This window comes from Culicoides brevitarsis, chromosome 2, assembly GCF_036172545.1.
Source record: "Culicoides brevitarsis isolate CSIRO-B50_1 chromosome 2, AGI_CSIRO_Cbre_v1, whole genome shotgun sequence".
NCBI lineage: Eukaryota > Metazoa > Arthropoda > Insecta > Diptera > Ceratopogonidae > Culicoides > Culicoides brevitarsis.
The window spans coordinates 15,987,162-16,004,698 of NC_087086.1; the positions used below are offsets into that span (position 1 = coordinate 15,987,162).

The 17,537-nt window shown below is 30.6% G+C and overlaps 6 protein-coding genes across 7 annotated transcripts; 2 read left to right on the forward strand and 4 right to left on the reverse strand.

Annotated features, from left to right (window-relative positions):
- Positions 1–1,147: 1,147 nt before the first annotated feature.
- Positions 1,148–3,502, reverse strand: LOC134830934 (probable cytochrome P450 313a4). 2 transcript variants are annotated; one of them, XR_010161982.1, is made up of 4 exons: positions 2,428–3,502; positions 2,052–2,286; positions 1,529–1,998; positions 1,148–1,475 (listed from the first exon to the last, which is right to left on the reverse strand). XR_010161982.1 is itself a non-coding variant. In XM_063844551.1 (3 exons), exons 1-3 carry the CDS (start codon positions 3,307–3,309, stop codon positions 1,616–1,618), a joined length of 1,500 nt encoding a protein of 499 aa, XP_063700621.1. In that variant the 5' UTR covers positions 3,310–3,502; the 3' UTR covers positions 1,488–1,615. The 2 variants fall into 2 exon arrangements, 1 of the variants encoding a protein (XP_063700621.1); XM_063844551.1 differs by lacking the exon at positions 1,148–1,475 and having other exon boundaries at positions 1,488–1,998.
- A 2,143-nt stretch (positions 3,503–5,645) lies between these two features.
- LOC134831745 (probable cytochrome P450 313a4) lies at positions 5,646–7,991 on the reverse strand. The gene is made up of 4 exons (XM_063845553.1): positions 7,646–7,991; positions 6,764–6,949; positions 5,954–6,703; positions 5,646–5,896 (listed from the first exon to the last, which is right to left on the reverse strand). The coding sequence occupies exons 1-4, from the start codon at positions 7,989–7,991 to the stop codon at positions 5,739–5,741; spliced, it is 1,440 nt and encodes a 479-aa protein (XP_063701623.1). The 3' UTR covers positions 5,646–5,738.
- A 2,638-nt stretch (positions 7,992–10,629) lies between these two features.
- On the forward strand, positions 10,630–11,268 carry LOC134828585 (uncharacterized). Its single transcript, XM_063841563.1, has one exon. The coding sequence runs from the start codon at positions 10,630–10,632 to the stop codon at positions 11,266–11,268; it is 639 nt and encodes a 212-aa protein (XP_063697633.1).
- Positions 11,269–11,887: 619 nt separating this feature from the next.
- LOC134830226 (basigin-like) lies at positions 11,888–13,431 on the forward strand. The gene has a single exon (XM_063843637.1). It carries the CDS (start codon positions 12,056–12,058, stop codon positions 12,896–12,898), a length of 843 nt encoding a protein of 280 aa, XP_063699707.1. The 5' UTR covers positions 11,888–12,055; the 3' UTR covers positions 12,899–13,431.
- An 885-nt stretch (positions 13,432–14,316) lies between these two features.
- Positions 14,317–15,966, reverse strand: LOC134829334 (WD repeat-containing protein 55 homolog). The gene is made up of 2 exons (XM_063842373.1): positions 15,830–15,966; positions 14,317–15,771 (listed from the first exon to the last, which is right to left on the reverse strand). Exons 1-2 carry the CDS (start codon positions 15,832–15,834, stop codon positions 14,397–14,399), a joined length of 1,380 nt encoding a protein of 459 aa, XP_063698443.1. The 5' UTR covers positions 15,835–15,966; the 3' UTR covers positions 14,317–14,396.
- Positions 15,967–16,110: 144 nt separating this feature from the next.
- LOC134832851 (golgin-45) lies at positions 16,111–17,532 on the reverse strand. The gene has a single exon (XM_063847047.1). The coding sequence runs from the start codon at positions 17,460–17,462 to the stop codon at positions 16,158–16,160; it is 1,305 nt and encodes a 434-aa protein (XP_063703117.1). The 5' UTR covers positions 17,463–17,532; the 3' UTR covers positions 16,111–16,157.
- Positions 17,533–17,537: the final 5 nt, after the last annotated feature.

Genomic DNA, 17,537 nt, shown 5'->3' on the forward strand with positions numbered 1-17,537 from the left:
CTCGCGTATTTGATTTTTATTGCCTACTATGTTTATGTGCTGACTTTGTGCGCGTTGAACATACGACGAATTGAGAACATCACAGCACAGAATATGAGTCACCCAACCCGAAAAAGCTTTTGCGTATACATGGAAGATTGCGAGAGATAAGGTTTGAAGACGAGCCATGTCAACGGTAGCAACGACAGCGGGATGGATGATGCGATCGTCAATATGTTAAGCAGTTTCCTTTGAAGTTGTTTTCACTCAAGTGTATAAATATAATAAGACAAAGTAAAGTAAAGTTTTAATTTTATGACGAAAATTCTTATTTTTAGGAAGAATGATCAACATTAGCGCATTTTCATCCTTCTGATTTTGAATTTTTGAAAAAAAAAGTTATAAGATTTTATTTAAATAAAAAAAATATATCAAATTATCGAAAAAAACTAGTATTTAAAACAAACAATTAAAAAATAAAATAAATAATATAAATAATTAATGAATTCGTTAAAAAAATAATTAAATTAAATAAAATTTTAATAAAAAAAAAATTAAATAAATTATATCAATAAAACTTTGGTAAATAAACCAAATTAATTTTCAAAAAATCTAAAAAAAAATAATTAATTATATTTGATTTAAAAATTAAAATTAAAAATTAATGAAAGATTTAAATTAAAAATAAAAATTAAAATTAATAATAAAAAAAATTTTTGAATTTTTTGAAATTTTTAATAAATTAAAATTTAGAACTAATTTTACATAACTTAAAAAATTAAAAATAAATTTTAAATTTTTTTTCATTATTTGATATTATTTTTATTATTATTTGACAAAATTATTTAATAAACGTATTTTTTTCTTTTTTTATAGGAAATGTGGAAAAAATGAAAGAACGAGCAGAGAATATTGCGATAAATAAGCAGTTAGCTGAATTTTTAATATTCTAGAGTTCGCGGTCAGTTAAACTTCGGACTCTCAATTCAACATAAAAATCATTTACATTAATTACGCTAGAATAATAATTAAATACAGATGAATTGAAAACTTTGATGAGGTTGGTTGAAAAGTTGAATAGCATTTAATGTACTGAAATTTTATTAAAAAAAAAATATTTTATTATATAAAAAATTAGAATTTAAATTTAAAACTAAAAAAATAATTTAATTTAAATAATTTTTTCTTAAATTAATTTGAATTTAAATTTTTTAAGTTTATTTTTTTAAAAAATTAAGGATTTTTTGAAAAAAAAAACATTTATAATAATAAAAAATTATTGAATATCCCAGATTAAAAAAAAATAATAAAATTCATCAAAAATATTTTTAAAAACAAAAATTTCAGGAACCTAAGAACATTTCAACCGCTCTTTCCTCTCGTCACCAAAGCAGACTTTTTTCGCATGAATTTTCAAACGCATCTCCGGACTCGAATTTAATGAGAATAACGACCAAAAGATGTCTACAATGAGATAAAATAAAAAAAAAAACAAACTAATGAATAGATTTATCAGCAAATTCTCTCTTATTTTTTACATTTTATTCACCTTTTTTTCAGTTACTTGTGACAGAATAAATTTTTTAATTACTTCTTTTAGCAGCAAACGAACTTACTGACGGAATAATGACAACAATCACTCTTTTTCGCATTGTCTTTTATCACGATTCCGTTGCTGTCTGCGATACGTTCTTACCGCGTACTTGTTATTCAAGCGTACAAAAACGGAGAATCTCACATCGAGTTCATTCATCTTGAGATCCGTTTCGAACCTGAACTCGCTCAAGATGTGAACGAGGGCTAGTTTGATGTTGAGTTGAGCGTGTTCCATGCCGATGCAGTTCCGAGGACCACTGCTGAAGGGAATGAAGCTCAAGGAATGACGAGAATTGATGTTTTCAGGTAAGAAATTGTCGGGATTAAATTTTTCAGGAGCTTTGCCCCAAATTGAGGGGCATCGATGGAGTTGGTAGAGGTTCGGGATGACTATTGTTCCTTTGGGAATTAGTCCAATGCCATCTAAAAAGGGAATTTTATTAAAAAACCGATGAAAAATGGTAAAAAAAACTCACCGATGAACTTTTCTTTGTTAGCTTGGCGCAAAACAATCGGAACTGTGGGAAATAATCTGAGCGTTTCTTTGAAAACCATATCCAAATACGGAAGTTTTTTCAGTAAATGATGATCAATTGTGTCTCCAACTTTAAAATTTTCGCTTAATTCTTTGTAGAGACGACTATCGACCTCTGGATGCATCGCCAACATCAATATTACGTGAGATATTGTGATTGCACTTGTTTCATAACCCTTAAAAAAAATTTGAAAACATTTATTTTATTTTTTTTTTTAATTATTTTAATTTTTAAATTTATTTTGATTAATTTTTTTTTAATTTTTCAACTTTTTTTATTTTAATTTTTATTTTTTTTTGAAATTTTTTATACTTACAGCACCAAACATAATGAGAGCATTATCCTTGACTTGTTCCATCGTCAATCCCATGTTAACTTCACCGCGTCTCTGTTTCAGCAAGAAATACAGAACATTTGTGGCATTTGCATTTTTCGCATCCATCAACGTTCGATCAATAGCTTCATTGAAAATTTCTTCTAATTTTTCAGAAATTTTTTTACATTCCTCAGATTTGGCTGTAAATCCATAAAAAACATCGGGATGTTCGTAAATCCGCACAAGACGATCACAAGTATTATCGACAATCTTCTTAAACATGTCATGCATCAAATTCGGATCAATTTCCGTGACATTCAAGACCGTTTCGAGAGCTTGTTTCATCCCAATCGCGTCAGAAAGTTCAAAAAAATCAAAATCCACGCCAGTATCTGCATATTTTTCCAACATTTCCGTGAAACATTTCAAATGTTTATTAAAAGTCGGAATAATCGACACCAAATTTTTATGAGAAAACGCCGGTTGGATGACTTTTCTCAGTGCGCGCCACTTTTCCGGACATGCAGCTGTCAACATTGCCTCCTTCCACGGCGTAAATTTCAAAAAATACTCCACGCGTCCCAGAAATTCGGGCGCATTTAAAATCTGCTGCAAAATTGAAGGATCCGAAATGCCCAAAATCAAGTGACCAGGAACAATCATTTTCGTTACGGGAGCTGCTGACAACTGTTCCACGTAGAAATTGAAGTCTGTCAAGTCCGTTGATGGAGGTTTCGTTAAATTACCGATGATCGGGTATTGTTTTGGTCCGGGAATGTGACGAAAACGACGATTAAGTGAATGGCGATGCAACTCCAAATATCCAAGGAGGAGAAGCAAAAACGACGCAACAACAGCTGACAGTAATATTAGGAGAAACATCGTCGATCGAATCGAAAACTGGTACTGAGAGCAATGCACGAATGTATTTTGCCAAAAATACGAATTTTGTGATGTTATGAAGACGAAAAACTAAATCTTCGGTTCCACTTGTGTTACAACATCGCGTTTTGGTAAGTGGTTTTTTGTTGTCGTCACTCGTGAATTTTAGGCAACAAACAACGTTTTTTGTCATTCAAAGCTAAACTGTGACTGAGCAAAATCTTTGTTAATACTAAACATCACTTTAAGAGTTTGCCTAGAATATCTAATGTTAATAAAAAAAAATAAATTGTAGTAGATATACGTAGTAATTATACGATTTTATAAAATAATCTTTGAACTTTATTCAAAAAAATTGTTAAAATAATACTACAAAAGCGCATTTTGCAGAAAAATAAAATTAAAAAAATTTTTTTTTCAACAACGGATTTAAGCAAAAAAAAATTTGAGAATTTTAATTTTCATACGGACAACAAAAAAATTAAATTTTTAAAGAGAAATGTTCATCATCATTCAATAATCGATATTTTTCCATGCCATAAATCTTTAATTTTATTCATACAACAAGGAATAAATTATAATACTTGATAATAAGTGGATAGTAACAATGAAGGGCTAAAGGATAAATCGCACATACGCACTTTTTGACAAACTGAGAAAAATCATTTTAAAGTTTTTATCTATTTTTCAGCTGTAAAATTTGATTTTTACATATTTTCTTGATGTTTGAGTTTATGTTTACTAATTAATGGTCAATAAAAACGATTTTCATGCTTAAAAATTTCCTACCTCAACAATAAGGAGGCGTTTTGGGCAATTTTTATCGAAAAAAAGGATAAATCGCACATATGAAGCAAAAAATGAGATTTTTAAGGTCTTCTAATTTCAATGTTTTCTTGAAATGTTTGGTTCAAAATGACTTTTTATGGCTTAAAAAGTATAAAGAACACAAAAAAGTTGAAAAAAAATAATTTGGAGCAATTTGAAAATTTGACTTTTAACCCGTTTGTATGACTATGTGCGATTTATCTTTTCAGCCCTTCAAATACATTGTTCTTACAATGAATTAGAATTAGTCACGATTAACTATAAAACTTTAAAGAGAGTCAATATTTATGACGTCATAATTAATATTTATTATAAAAGTGCAAAACTTAGTTATTTAATAAATATTTAAATAAACATAAATTTAATTTTTCAATTGCATATCTAAATACATTTTTTTAAAGAAGAAATTATAATTATTTTCAATTAAAAAATGATCAAATAAATAAATAGATATTATTAAAATTATTTTTGTCTGTCATAATTCGATTTTTAAATTTTTTTATTTATAAATATGTTTTTAAATGAATAAAATTTTTAAACTTTTTTTTATTTTGCTATAAATTTTTTTTAATTATAAAAATTTTAAAATTTATAATAAGGCCGCTCCAAATTTATTTCGTAGTTTTTGTCCCAAAAACTTTTTTTTTAAATTTTGGAAATAAAAAAAAAATTGAAATACTCTTTCATACAAATTGACAAAATTTTAACAGTTCTTTGTCCTTTATCAATATTTTAGCACATTTTAAAAATGATACAAATTTTTTGAGCCTTTTATAACAAAATATATTTTCTCAGAGAATTTTAAAATAAAACATTTAAACAAAAAATTTAACTCGTTTAAAAAAAACTGTCAAAAAATTTTGAAAAATAATTTTTTTGAAAAGAAATTTTTTTTCCGAAGCAAATTTCATGTTAAAATACGATTTTGAAACAAAAATTCTTAATAAAAATTTTTAATCAAAAAATTTTCAAAATTTTTTTTCAAAATTTTTATGAAAAAAATCAGACCAAAAAAACGGCCAATTTTGATAAAATTTTAAACCTTTTTTTTGTTTTGCCCCATTGGATTTTCGACTTTTTATAAATATGGGGCATAAATAAAATTTCAAAAAATAATTTTTTTTAGCAAAAAAATTTTAATAATTTTAAAATATTTAATTTTCTTATATTAAAATTTTCTTTGGTTGAAACTTGTAGTCACCTTAATTTCTTACGATCAGCTGACAATTACGGTAAATAATAATTGAATAACCATAAATATAGCTTTATTGTATAAATCACATTGAAAATATAGATATAGCGAATTAATATTAGCATTCGACTTCAAATTCTTTACTGAACTTTAATAACGCAAAATAATTTTTTTAGCTTTAAATATTTTTTAATATAATTTTGTTGCATAAAATTTTAAACAATATCAGAAAAAAGGAAAAAGAAACCTTAAGGAAAAAAAATAAAATGTTTGAAAAGTTTTTTACTGACATTTTATTATTTATTATACGTTGTACCTAAATTGATCTTTTTTGAAGATTATTTATTTTATTTTTTCGAAAATTTAAACAAAAATAATTTTCTTTTTTTAAACATTTCAAAATTCGAAATCATCTTTTATGAACCTTTAACAAATATGGACAATTCAACCTAATAATTAACTGAAATCGCAACGTCAAGTCCTCAAATTTTAAACTCGTTGTGAAACGATATTTAGACAAAATTCGCACCAACAGCAATTTAATATTAAGATTTGCGTAATGAATTCCTAAAAAAATATTAAAACAAAATAAATTAAAAAAAAATAAAAATTCTCAAAACTCACCAACGCAATTCCTCGGTCCCGTACTAAACGGAATATAACAATGCGGATGTCTTTTGGCGACATTTTCCGGCAAAAAGTGATCCGGATCGAACAAATGCGCTTTCGGACCCCACAAATTTGGATCTCGGTGCATACTGAGTGCTGAGACAACCATCACCGTCCTCTTTGGAATGACACCGATTCCCTCGATAAAAGTGTCTTTCATCGTGCTACGAACAGTGCCCGGCACAGAGGGAAATAATCGAAGCACTTCCTTGAAAACCATGTCCAAATATTCCATTTCTTTGAGCAATTTGTGGTCAATTTCGACGCCATCGTGACAAAACTCTTGAATTTCCGCGTAAAGTTTTTTGTCGACTTCGGGATGCATTGCGAGCAGCAAGAGAGTGTGTCCGAGTGCAACAACGGTAGATTCAAAGCCCGATGGGATGATCAGTTTTGCGTTATGCATGACAGCTTCTGATGGCAAATCTGACTTTAAAAAGTCGTAAATGAAATATCTCCGGTTTCCACGACCCAAATTCTCCTGTTTGGACAAAGCAGCGCGTTTGGCATCGATTATTGGAGTTAATAAGCTCTCAGAGTACGAATGCCATTTGCGACTTAGTTGATATAAATTTGTAAATCTGAAAATTATATCCAAATAATAAAACGGATTGATGCCTCGAAAAGTCATCGTCTCCGAAAAAACCGGTAAAATCTCCAAATCTTCTTTTGTGGCTTTGTAATCGTTCACATCGAATTGCGTCTCTGAAAAAAAAAGAAACAATGAAAGGGTTTTCCCTAATTAAGAAGATGATGCAACATTACCAATCAACTGGGGAATCACAAATTTTAATAAAAGAGGTGCTACGTCGAATTCTTCAGCATCAAGATGTTTGGCAAGCTCGTCACAAATTAATTTTGAGTACTTTTGGAAGATTGGAGTATTGTAATTGACCGAAACTTGATTGAAGCTGGGACTCATCACTTTTTTAACTTTGTGCCAATGATCATCTGTGAAAAAAAAAATATCGTTACAATTCTCATTCAGTATCAAAAAGTATCTAAAAGGTAAGAATTTTTCATTTTTTTAAAAATTTAAAAAAAAAAAATTAATATATTAAATTTAAAAATTTTAAATTACAAAATAAGCTAAAATTTTTAATTAAAAAATTTTAAATTATAAAAATTTTTTAAAATTTTAATTTAAAAAAAAATTAATTATTAATTAATTAAAAAATAATTTATTATGAATTTAATTTAAATTATTTTTTTAGGTAATTTTATTTTTTAAATTTTTAAGATTTTTTAAAAATTCAAAAAAAAAAAATTTCGTGAAAAAAACTGTCAAAAAATTTGAAAAAAAAAAAAATTTTTTTTGAATTTTTGTTTTTTTTGAGAAGATAATTTCTATAAATTTTTTTTTATAAAAGTTCTTTGAATATAAAAATATTTTAAAAATTTTGAAAAAATTCTTGAAAAATTATTGAAATAGATCAAAAAATGGTCAATTCAGAAATTTTTAACAGATTTTTTTAAAAAAAATTGGATTTATTAAGGTATAAAAAACATAGAAAAAAATTTGGAGCTATCAATATTTTTAAATATTTTTTTTTGTTAAATCGGAGGCTGCTTAAGTAAAAAAATGACAAATTTAAACAAATAATAGTTTTTACAGTGAATTTTTTGTTTATCAACACTTATTCTTACCATTTGATGTCAACAATCCCCACGGAAGTTCTCCAAACTTGAAAAAATAAGGACGATCAATAAAATTTGGATTCATCAAAATTTGCCGTGAAACATCTGGATCGTAGACCGTAAAAGCGTGAATTCCGGCATACGTTCCTTTATTTATAGGCTTTGAGCACACCAATTCCACGCCTTTTTCAAAGTCACTCAAAAGTTTCGTCAAGAACATAAACGGACTTCCAATAATGGGATATTCCTCAATACCCGGCACATGTTTGAACTTTCTGTTGAACGTAACTCTACGATACTCAATAAAAACCAGAAATAAAATGAAAGCGACAAAGATAGCGAGTAAAATGAACATCTTGACACGAGAAAAGTAAAAATTGAACTGATTCAACAGTTGATGCAAGTTATTAAAATTGCATATAGAAGCTTTGACCTGCTTTGTCAAAGGACGTGCTGCGACTTATTAGAGAAAAGTAGGGTGTCAAGACGTGCAATTTTGCAAATGTAAGTCATTTTTATAGAAAAATGCAAAAATTGACACACCCGATAAACCAGTTCTGGAATATTTTAATAAAATTTAGTCTACGCAATACAGAGTCATAATAAAAAAAGAGGCAATTAACCTGTACAATGTTCGGAATAGCAATCATCAAGTAGTTACAGGTTCATTTGTCAATCAAGTAGAAATTACATCATTAGCAAGTTCATGTCGCGTGTGATCTTTTGTTTTTGTTTGTGGTTTGGTTCGGAAAAATCCCCCGTAAGTGATTTAAGACGTACTTGATCAATGAACTTTATTTATTTATTTTTTTTGTAGCACGTTTCACGAACAAAACATGTCTCTACAGCAGTTTCGTTCTTCCAGTAGAATTACTCATTCCGTATCTACAAACATTGATGGTCTATAAAATGAGGAATAACTTGGTCAAAACTTGATTTGCCGTCAATAAATGAAGGAGAACGGCTCCGTCACAACACAAGAAAGAAATTTCCATCGAAAAATGGTTTCCTGTCGAGAATATTGACGAAATTTTAACAATCGAAAATAATCTGAAAAATAATGAATGTTTTCAACTTTAACAACCATCTAAACGTCAATTCGCGTCTATTCGCGGAAAACGGAGGCATTGAAAGCCAATTACAAAATTTTTCTGCGAATGAAAATTTAATTTAAAAAATAAATTTAAGCACTGGTTTAATGTTATTAACTTTTTAAAATCAAAAAAAGCTAAACATTTTGTCTAACGAATTTATTAAAATGAGCCTACGAAGAGAACCTATCTATAAATTATCTCCGTTTTTGAGAAATCGAATTAAGTTAATAACGGAAAAATATTTATACATAAGAACAATATTGAAATTAATGATGGAAATTCAAACAAAAGAGGAAAGGATACCATTGTATGGAAGAAATGTTAAAATGTTCCGGATCACTTTTAGAAAAAGAAAATTGCAAAATTTTTTCAATTTGCGATGAAAAATATTGATGACCAACTCGAAAGTTACGAAGTAATAAAAAAATAAATGTAAGTGGGTTCAAAAACGAATTTTTAAATCATGTAAATTTTTTTGAAAGCTTAGGCCTTAACGAGTCCAACGATACCAATTATAGCCATGGAGCATTCTTTTTGATGAAAAACGTAATTGGAGTGACGTGAATATTAAGGTTAAGATCAAATGTTTGTTTATGAACACAAGCAAGGAATGTGAATTACTGATCTTCTAAAAAAAAAGAACAAAAGTTATCAGAGTCATTCCAATTTCATAATTAATATTTGTTATGAAATTTTCTAATCATTTAATCTCTCATTTTAATTGATTTATTTTATATTATTGTGTAATTTATTTAAATATAATCTTATCACAAGGTTAAACTCAGTTCCTTCTCAGAGTTTTTTGACCTTCGAGTTTTCATGAAGGTTTAAGGATTCTAAAATTAAAACAACTTTTGTCTATTTTTTATTCAAAAACTTTTTCAAAGAAATTATTCAAAAAAAAATTTTTTTTTTAAATTAATTTTTTTTGAAAAAATTGCTTTTTTGAAAAAAATAGTTTTTATAAAAAAAAATTTTTAAAAAATTTTTTTATTTGGGGCAAATAAAAAGTTGAAAATAAATGGGGGGGGGGCAAAATTAATAAAAAATAAAAATTCGATTTTGAAATACTTTTTTTTCATACAAAATGCTTAATTTTTAACTTTTTTGAATTTAAAAACTTTTATTTTTTTCATATTTTTTTTTTTTGAGCTTTTTTGATATTTTTTAATTTAAAATTTAATAAAAACATTTATTAAAACTTTATTAATTTTCCTTAAAATTTAAAAAAAAAAAATTCAAAAAATTAACTGTCAAAACTTTTTTGAAAAAAAAAATCAATAATTTTTATTAAAAATTATTTTTTAAAAAAAAATTATGTTGAAATATGACTTTGAATACAAAAATTACTAAAAATTGAAAATTTTCTTGAAAAAATATGAAAATAGACAAAAAATTGGTAATTTTTGATAAAATTTTTAACTTTTTTTTTTTTTTTGCTCCATTGAATTATTGAATTTAAAATGGGGCATCGGACAAAACTATTGAGTTTCATTTGGAGCAGCCTTAATAGGTAAAAAATGTCAAAAAAATTTAAATATTTTTTAAAATTATTTTTAAATCTTTCTGAAAAATTAACTTTTTAAAATAAACTTTGAAAGACAGCTTTTAATTTTTAAATTTTTCACAAAATTTAATTTAATTAAATTTAAAAGGTCAAAAATCTCTGAGAAGGAAGCAAAGTCACCCTTGTGAATCATTTTTTGTTTGATCAAAGTACACCGGCGAAATCTATAAACAAATTTGCGAAAATAAATCAATTAAAAAAAAAAAGATTAAACGATTAGCAATTTCATCACAAACATGAAATTACTTTGATAACAGAAGTTTACATCAAAGCGATTTTACATTCATAATTCAGTCACTTGAGTTCCCTCTTGATATTCAGACGTATTCAAAATGAATAAACTTCAATTAATTTTCGTTTTAATCAATATTTTATTGATTTCCAACACATTTGCCGTTGACTATCAGTGCGAAATAAAAGGAATCAAAGGAGAATACTGCTATGTTGAAAATTTGCAACTTACCAAGGGAAACTCCAAAATCGATCCAAAAGCTCCCACTCCAACGGACATTGAACGCGTTTACTTCAACACTGGCAACAAAATTCCCACTTTATCTTCCGGCATTTGTGATGCTTTTGCGAATCTCGAACGTTTTTACGCATGGAAGAGTCAAGTAGAGGAAATCCAAGCAGATGCCTTCAAGGAATGTGGAAAATTGGAGCTGCTCGAATTGGGCGAAAATAAAATTAAACAAGTTACGCCTGCAATGTTCAATGGTTTGGCAAATTTGGAGGACTTGGAGCTGTATTCGAATGAGTTGACGGACTTGCAAGTGGATGACGTTGTAGCGAAAATGCCGAAATTAAAGGGAATTTGGTTGGCTGACAATGACTTCAAATGCAGTCGATTGGAGGAAATTTTGACCGCTTTGGATAACAAAAAGGTTACAGTCTATCCGGAGTTCTTTCATCCGAGACCACGCAGCTACACTCCTGAAAAGAGACGCGGAATTCACTGCATTGCGGATTAATTTTATATGATGAAAAAATATTTGAAAAATATTTTTAGAGAAGAAATTTCATGTTAAAATACAATTTTTAATACAAAAATTAATAAAAATTGAAAAAAAAATTTTAAAAACTTCTTGTAAAAATATAAAAAAAAAGCCAAAAAACGGTAATTAAAATTTGAATTAAAATAAAATTTAAAAAAAAATTAATAAAAAAATTTAAAAAAAATAAAATTTAAAAAAAAAAAATAAAATTTAAAAAATTAAAAAAAAAAATAAAATTTAAATTAAAATAAAATTTAAATAATTAAATAAAATTTAAAAAATTAAATTAAAATAAAATTTAAAAAATTAAATTAAAATAAAATTTAAAAAATTAAAATAAAATAAAAAAAAATTTGGAGCGGCCTTATTGAATAATAAATAATTTAATTTTAATGAAATTCATTAAAATAATCACGTGTTCGTTAATTTTTTTCAAAATTTCTTTTAGTTCGAAGCAACTCCGTACCGTTATACGGCGCTTTTCGTATTGAGACGAATGAAAGTGATAAGTCGATGCGCCATCTTGCGTCACACATGTTCCCGTACATCGTATATCGCCACAGACCCTCGTGCTGGTAATTTTCCTGCAAAAAAAAATATGTTGTAACACAATAATCAATTTCTGTCGTAAAAAGCATTGAATCTCGTCTGCTTCAGCGTGTGACTCGGTCAAAAGTGTTCTCGTGACTGTGCCATCGTTCATTCTAATCGTGGTTTCCGTGGCGAACAAGTGAATCAGTTTTCTCGAACGACGAAAAAAAACATGACAAATTTCCGTGGTGTCCTATTTCTCACAATTGTGAGTCTCTCGCTAGTCTGGGGGCTCGAATTGACTGGCGACGCCGACGAAAATGGCTACAAAGTGTACAACATCAAGGGGCAACTTCACATGAAATGCACCGCTGACGAAGTAGTTGACATCGTTTGGTTCAAAAATGACTCGGAGATCAAGTCGGATGACCACTACGAGATTTCGCAAACGAAAGACAAGAAACACTCAAAGACCACAAGTGACTTGCACATCAAGAAGGCATTGAACGACGATACGGGCGATTATTCGTGTCGCGTCGTCAAAGAAAATAAAATGGCAAAATTCATGGCAGTGGCGAATGTTGCTGTGAAACTTCCCGCCAACTTTGCCGTTGTCGAGGGAGAAAAACTTCGTTTGCACTGCATCGCAGTCGGCTACAAACCCGTCATTAACTGGATTTTGCCGGATAACGTGACAATCGAAGATGGTTCCATCGATTCGCAAGACTCCCGTATCACTGTCGAGGGCGAAGGCGACATCGAAGGCAACGTGCTCATCATTGATCCCGCGGAGAAACGCGATCGCGGCGAATACATTTGCGAAGGTCGCAGTAAAGACGAAATTTTGTTCCGCGAATCCGCGAAAGGCAACAAAATGACGACAAAAAGCTTCGTTCGTGTCAAGGACAAACTCGCAGCTCTGTTCCCCTTCATCGGAATCGTAACGGAAGTCGTTCTCCTCTGTGCCATCATCTTGTTCTACGAAAAGCGCAATTCGAAGCCCATGGAAATGGACGACAGCGACAACGAGCAAAGCCCCGAACAGAAAAAAGGCGATGTCCGTCATCGAAAATAAATCTGCTCACAAAACGATTTTCGTTAACGGTATGTCGTCAAGTCGAAACCAGCAACATTGATTCATTCAATTAGCGCGCACTCACAAATAATATTTAGTAATAAATATAATCGTTCTTAGCACATTTTTTCTGATGATAAAAGATGAAGATGATCAATGTCACACAAAAAAAAAGTTGATACGAAAAGCAAATTTACTCGTTTTTAACCAAATACTAACACAAAGATCTCAAAGATCTTGTACTTAATGAAAAGCAGCTGAGAGAATCTCTCGTTATTAGTCAAATTTTGTTGAATTATGATATTAAGGCCTAGCCTAAAAAAATGATATTTGCCATATTATCACTAATTTTAAACTCTCCCTCGAATGTATTAATTCCTTCGTGGATGGAATATTTCCATTCAATAAGAAAATTGGTTGCAAAATATAGTATTTAATAAATTGTTACTAGATCCCTTATAAAAGTGAGTGTTTCGAAAAAAAAATCATGATTTATTGAACTTTTTTTTTATTTTTCATTAATTTTGATATTTAATTAATTTTCAAAAAATATTTTTTTTAATTTATTTTTTTTTTATTTTATTTTTTTATTATTTTGAAAACATAAAAATTGTTGAAAACTTAAAAAAATTAAATATTAAAAAAAAATAAAATTAATTAAAAATTAATTTAACAGTGATTAAAAAACTATTAAAAAAATTAATTAAAATTAAAAAAATGATTAAATATAAAACAGCTTCAAAAATTGAATTTAAAAAAATAAATTAATTAACGAATTAAAAATTATTCCGAAATTGATAACAAAAATGAACAAAACTTGCTGATTTTTTTTTGAAATCTAAATTTATTTTAAAAGAATTCCTGAAAAATTACTTTAAATAAATTAATTAAAAATAAATTTTATTCAAATTAAATTAATTTTTCAGACATAATTTTTTTTTATTTTTTTTTTGTATTAAAATAATTTTTTTTAAATTAAAAAAAAACTAAAGCAATAAAAAAATTAAATTAAAAATTTAATTACAATTAATATTTATTAATTTTTTTTAAATATTATTCAAAAATATTTTTGAAAAAAAAATATAAAAAATTTAAAATATTAATTTTTTCAATTTTCGAAGTAACAATTTTTAGAAGTCGATTTTTTAATGAAAAATATTAAATTAATATAAAATGATGAAAAAATCAAAAAAAAGTTCAATAAAACATGATGAACTTTTTTTCCGGAACACTCTGTATATCGTTACTAATGTTAATAAATGCAATTATAAATTATACGACAAACAGAAAATAATTATTATAGAATCTCTCGTATCTCTTTGGATGTAAAAAAAGCAACAAATGTAATTTGTTCGGAATATTTGATTTAAAAAATAAAAGTTTTTGCTGAAAATTAGATAAATAACTACTTTGGTGTATGTGATTTGTTCTTTATTTAACGTAACTTCTTTTACATTTCAAATTCAATGTTAACAATATAGAAAAAAAACGTGACTTTTTAAGCCAAATCCGCGAAAAAGTCGGCGCGATTCGAAAAATTAGACGAAGGCAGGTTGTGTCGGAGTGCTTTGCGTGTGTTTGGTTTCTCGTTGTACTTGATATTGTCAAAATCCTCGAAAAATTTAATGTTCCAGAAGCGAATGTCGTTATCGTGCGAACTCGAGGCAATTATTTCGCCCGTCGCATTGATATCCATCGCCTCGACGGCGAGACTGTGTTGCCCGACGACACCGAGAACGCGTCCCGGCACCATGTGCATTGCCCTCAAAATGCCTTCCTCGCCCGCTGTGATGGCAATTCTCTCGGTAATTGGTATCATTTTGCTGATTGGCGATGCGGGACCCGAAAAAGCATCACAATGATACCCAAATTGGTTCCAATTGAATGTGTAAAAGTTGCCTTTGGACGTGCCCGTGATGACTTTGCTGTCGTTACGGAAGATACCCAAGCACGTGAGTTCCTCTTCGTACGGCTCTGATTGAACGTAAAGCTTTTTGCCGGGGATACTGAGGGTGGTGAGAGTTCCGTCGCCACTTGTTGCGAGCAAATATTTCTTCGAATCGTTCGAAATGAGGGCGGAGATGTAATCGTCGACTTCTTTCAGCGAAAAAATGGGATTTGTGTCTTTTTGTCGCATGTCCCAGAGTTTGACGGTGCCTTCATCATCTCCGGTTGCGAATAAATTCTCATCTAACACCGCGAGACTGTAAACTGGCTCATTTGTCGCTTCGTCCCAGAATCTTTTTAGTTTTCCCGTTTCGGCATCTGTGAGCATGAGACTTTTGTCGCGCGACGAACTGATCAAAGCACTTCCATCTCGTGTGAATTCGACGTTGCGACATGCTTTTGTGTGCACTTCGAATGTGTTGACGAGCGTATTTTCCTCGTTGCTGTATTTGTACATCAAAATATCGCCAGTGACGGTCGCCACTGCCAAAATATCGGCTTCTGTGTGAAAACTGAGGTCAACAACGAAATCTTCCGTCTTGATATCTGGCGGTTTCGAACGTGCCTTCTTCAATTCCTGAATAATTGCTCGCAGAACGTCGTCTTCTTCCTCGTTTTCGTCGTAATCGTCAATGACGCGATGTGTGGCTCCCTCGGCGTCGTTATTGGAACTGCCTTCTTGCGCGACATTTGCTTCGGCTTCCTCTTCCGTCGACGAGTCATCGAAATCTTCCGAGTTCTCGGAATCGGTGGTGCTCATGTTATCGTCCTCCATGTCGTCGTCGTCGTGAATCGGCAAAATTTCTTCCGTGTAAACAGCTTCCAGCAAGTTCACGTCAATCTGATCCGCGTCAAAACCAATTTCTTCTTCCGCCGAGTCGTATTCGTAGTCTCTTAGATGGTCTCTTGGCGGATAAAAATCATGCCTGCAAACGAGTGTAAGGTTAGAATGACACAATAACAAGCAAAAAAGTTGAAACTAACATCATATGACAGCCTTTCGGGGCTCAGCAACACTTTGAAAGCGTTTATTTGTGACTAACAACGCGATTAAACGCGAGTTTTTTCCCTTTATTTTGCTCCAAAACGATGCAAATGCGAAACGTGACGATGGCGTTCTGTCAATTTTGACAATCAGCTGAGCCGCACCAGTGAGCATGGGCAGGAATTTTTTTTTGCATGCTGGTGCAGATCAGCTGTTCATCAATTTCATTCGTCTCACCGAATCCTGATCATTTTTGAAAAAATATCGTTGAATTTTGGGATATAAAATATTTATTGCTCTTGGAATATCATAAGAATTACATTTTTTTTAGACAATTTTAGGCATGCCTGGACCTGGATCTACTAAATTTTCATCTTGAGCCTTTTTTTGTTGCTGCATCAGCATGAAATTCTGTCCCAAAATCGTTTTCAGGAGTTCGTCAGTCGATATCAGTGGTTCTTTGGTCGTTTCCAACGCTTGAATTCCTAATTTTTCACCTTCAGTCAACGTTTCCAAGCCTGCAAAGTCAATTTCGTTGGGCAAACCGCCTTTTGCGGTACTTTTCAAGGCCAAATGTTGACTCAGCGACAAGTTTTCCTTTGAAAGATCGAGAATATTAGCACTTTCCAAGTCGAGTTTCGTGCTGGTACCCTCGAGAAATGCCAAATTCGATAAAATTTCGACTTGCATGTCACGACAACGACCCACCGTTTCGAGGAGTTTCTTGTTGGATTGGATCAAAAGTTGATTTCGTTGCAAAAGAGACGTTTTCCAGCGAGCTAATTCTTCGATCATGACTCCGGAGGCTAAAAATCGACTTCGCCATACCTCAATTTGACCGGAATAGTCTTCGGCGGATGTGATGAGCTTCAGGGCTTCTTTCAAATGAACACCTTCGGTCACGGAAGATATCCTATCACTCACTACCGACTCGTCTTGACTCATGGAATTCACGAGTAAGCTTTTTAATTCACTGTTAACTTGAGCTTGGAACTTTAATTTCTTCTCAATTTCAGATTTTTCCTTGCGCAAAGCCTCGATTTGTGCCTCGTAAAAGGCTTTTTGTGAATTTTCCGATGGTTTTTCGCGGATTTCGCTCGATTTGACGGAAGAAACTTGCGATACAAGCACATTTAGGTCGACATTTGTGCTTTTTCCGCGTTTGTGACCTTTTTCCATGGGGCTTTTTCGGGGACTTCGTTTGCACATGGGTGTCACACAAGCTTTGTAAGGCTCGTATGGTACAAATTTCAATTCCTTCTGGTTACGGGAAACACTTTTCCGCGGATCTTTTGGCTGTTTCACCAACGGAATGAGCTGAATTAGTCTCCCTTTGGGCAAAACTGCAGGCAAAATGATCTGTTTTCGTTGCTCTTCTAAATCCAGGAGACGAGAAGCGGGTCGAGGCTTGTTCAAATGTCGTCGAAGCCACGTATTTTGGATTTCCTGTGTGATGCGTTGGAGCTTTTGGGAGGTTTTGACGTCAAATTTTGTCGGATTACGGACTGTGACGTCATCAGAAGTCGCTAAATTAGCAGGAACTTTGGCAGTTGCGAGAGATTTGGCAGCTTCGGGACACGGGGCGCCATCGCCACTTTCACGCTGAGCACTAATTGACTTGGAATCGCTCATTTAACGTCGAATTTTGGAAATTTTTTGCAGAAACAAAAGGGAAATCGCCCCAAAAAAGTGATAAATAACAGATGA

Bases quoted from the DNA above. Each gene is read 5' to 3' on its own strand.
- LOC134830934 (XM_063844551.1), bottom strand. From the start codon at position 3,309: ATGTTTCTCCTAATATTACTGTCAGCTGTTGTTGCGTCGTTTTTGCTT. The intron at 2,287-2,427 runs GTAAGTATAAAA...ATTTTTTTTAAG, and splicing joins CTCTCATTATGTTTGGTGCT to GGTTATGAAACAAGTGCAAT. The intron at 1,999-2,051 runs GTGAGTTTTTTT...TTCCCTTTTTAG, and splicing joins TAACAAAGAAAAGTTCATCG to ATGGCATTGGACTAATTCCC.
- LOC134831745 (XM_063845553.1), bottom strand. From the start codon at position 7,991: ATGTTCATTTTACTCGCTATCTTTGTCGCTTTCATTTTATTTCTGGTT. The intron at 6,950-7,645 runs GTAAGAATAAGT...TTTTTTTCACAG, and splicing joins GGGATTGTTGACATCAAATG to ATGATCATTGGCACAAAGTT. The intron at 6,704-6,763 runs GTAATGTTGCAT...TTTTTTTTTCAG, and splicing joins TGTGATTCCCCAGTTGATTG to AGACGCAATTCGATGTGAAC.
- LOC134828585 (XM_063841563.1), top strand. From the start codon at position 10,630: ATGAATAAACTTCAATTAATTTTCGTTTTAATCAATATTTTATTGATT.
- LOC134830226 (XM_063843637.1), top strand. From the start codon at position 12,056: ATGACAAATTTCCGTGGTGTCCTATTTCTCACAATTGTGAGTCTCTCG.
- LOC134832851 (XM_063847047.1), bottom strand. From the start codon at position 17,462: ATGAGCGATTCCAAGTCAATTAGTGCTCAGCGTGAAAGTGGCGATGGC.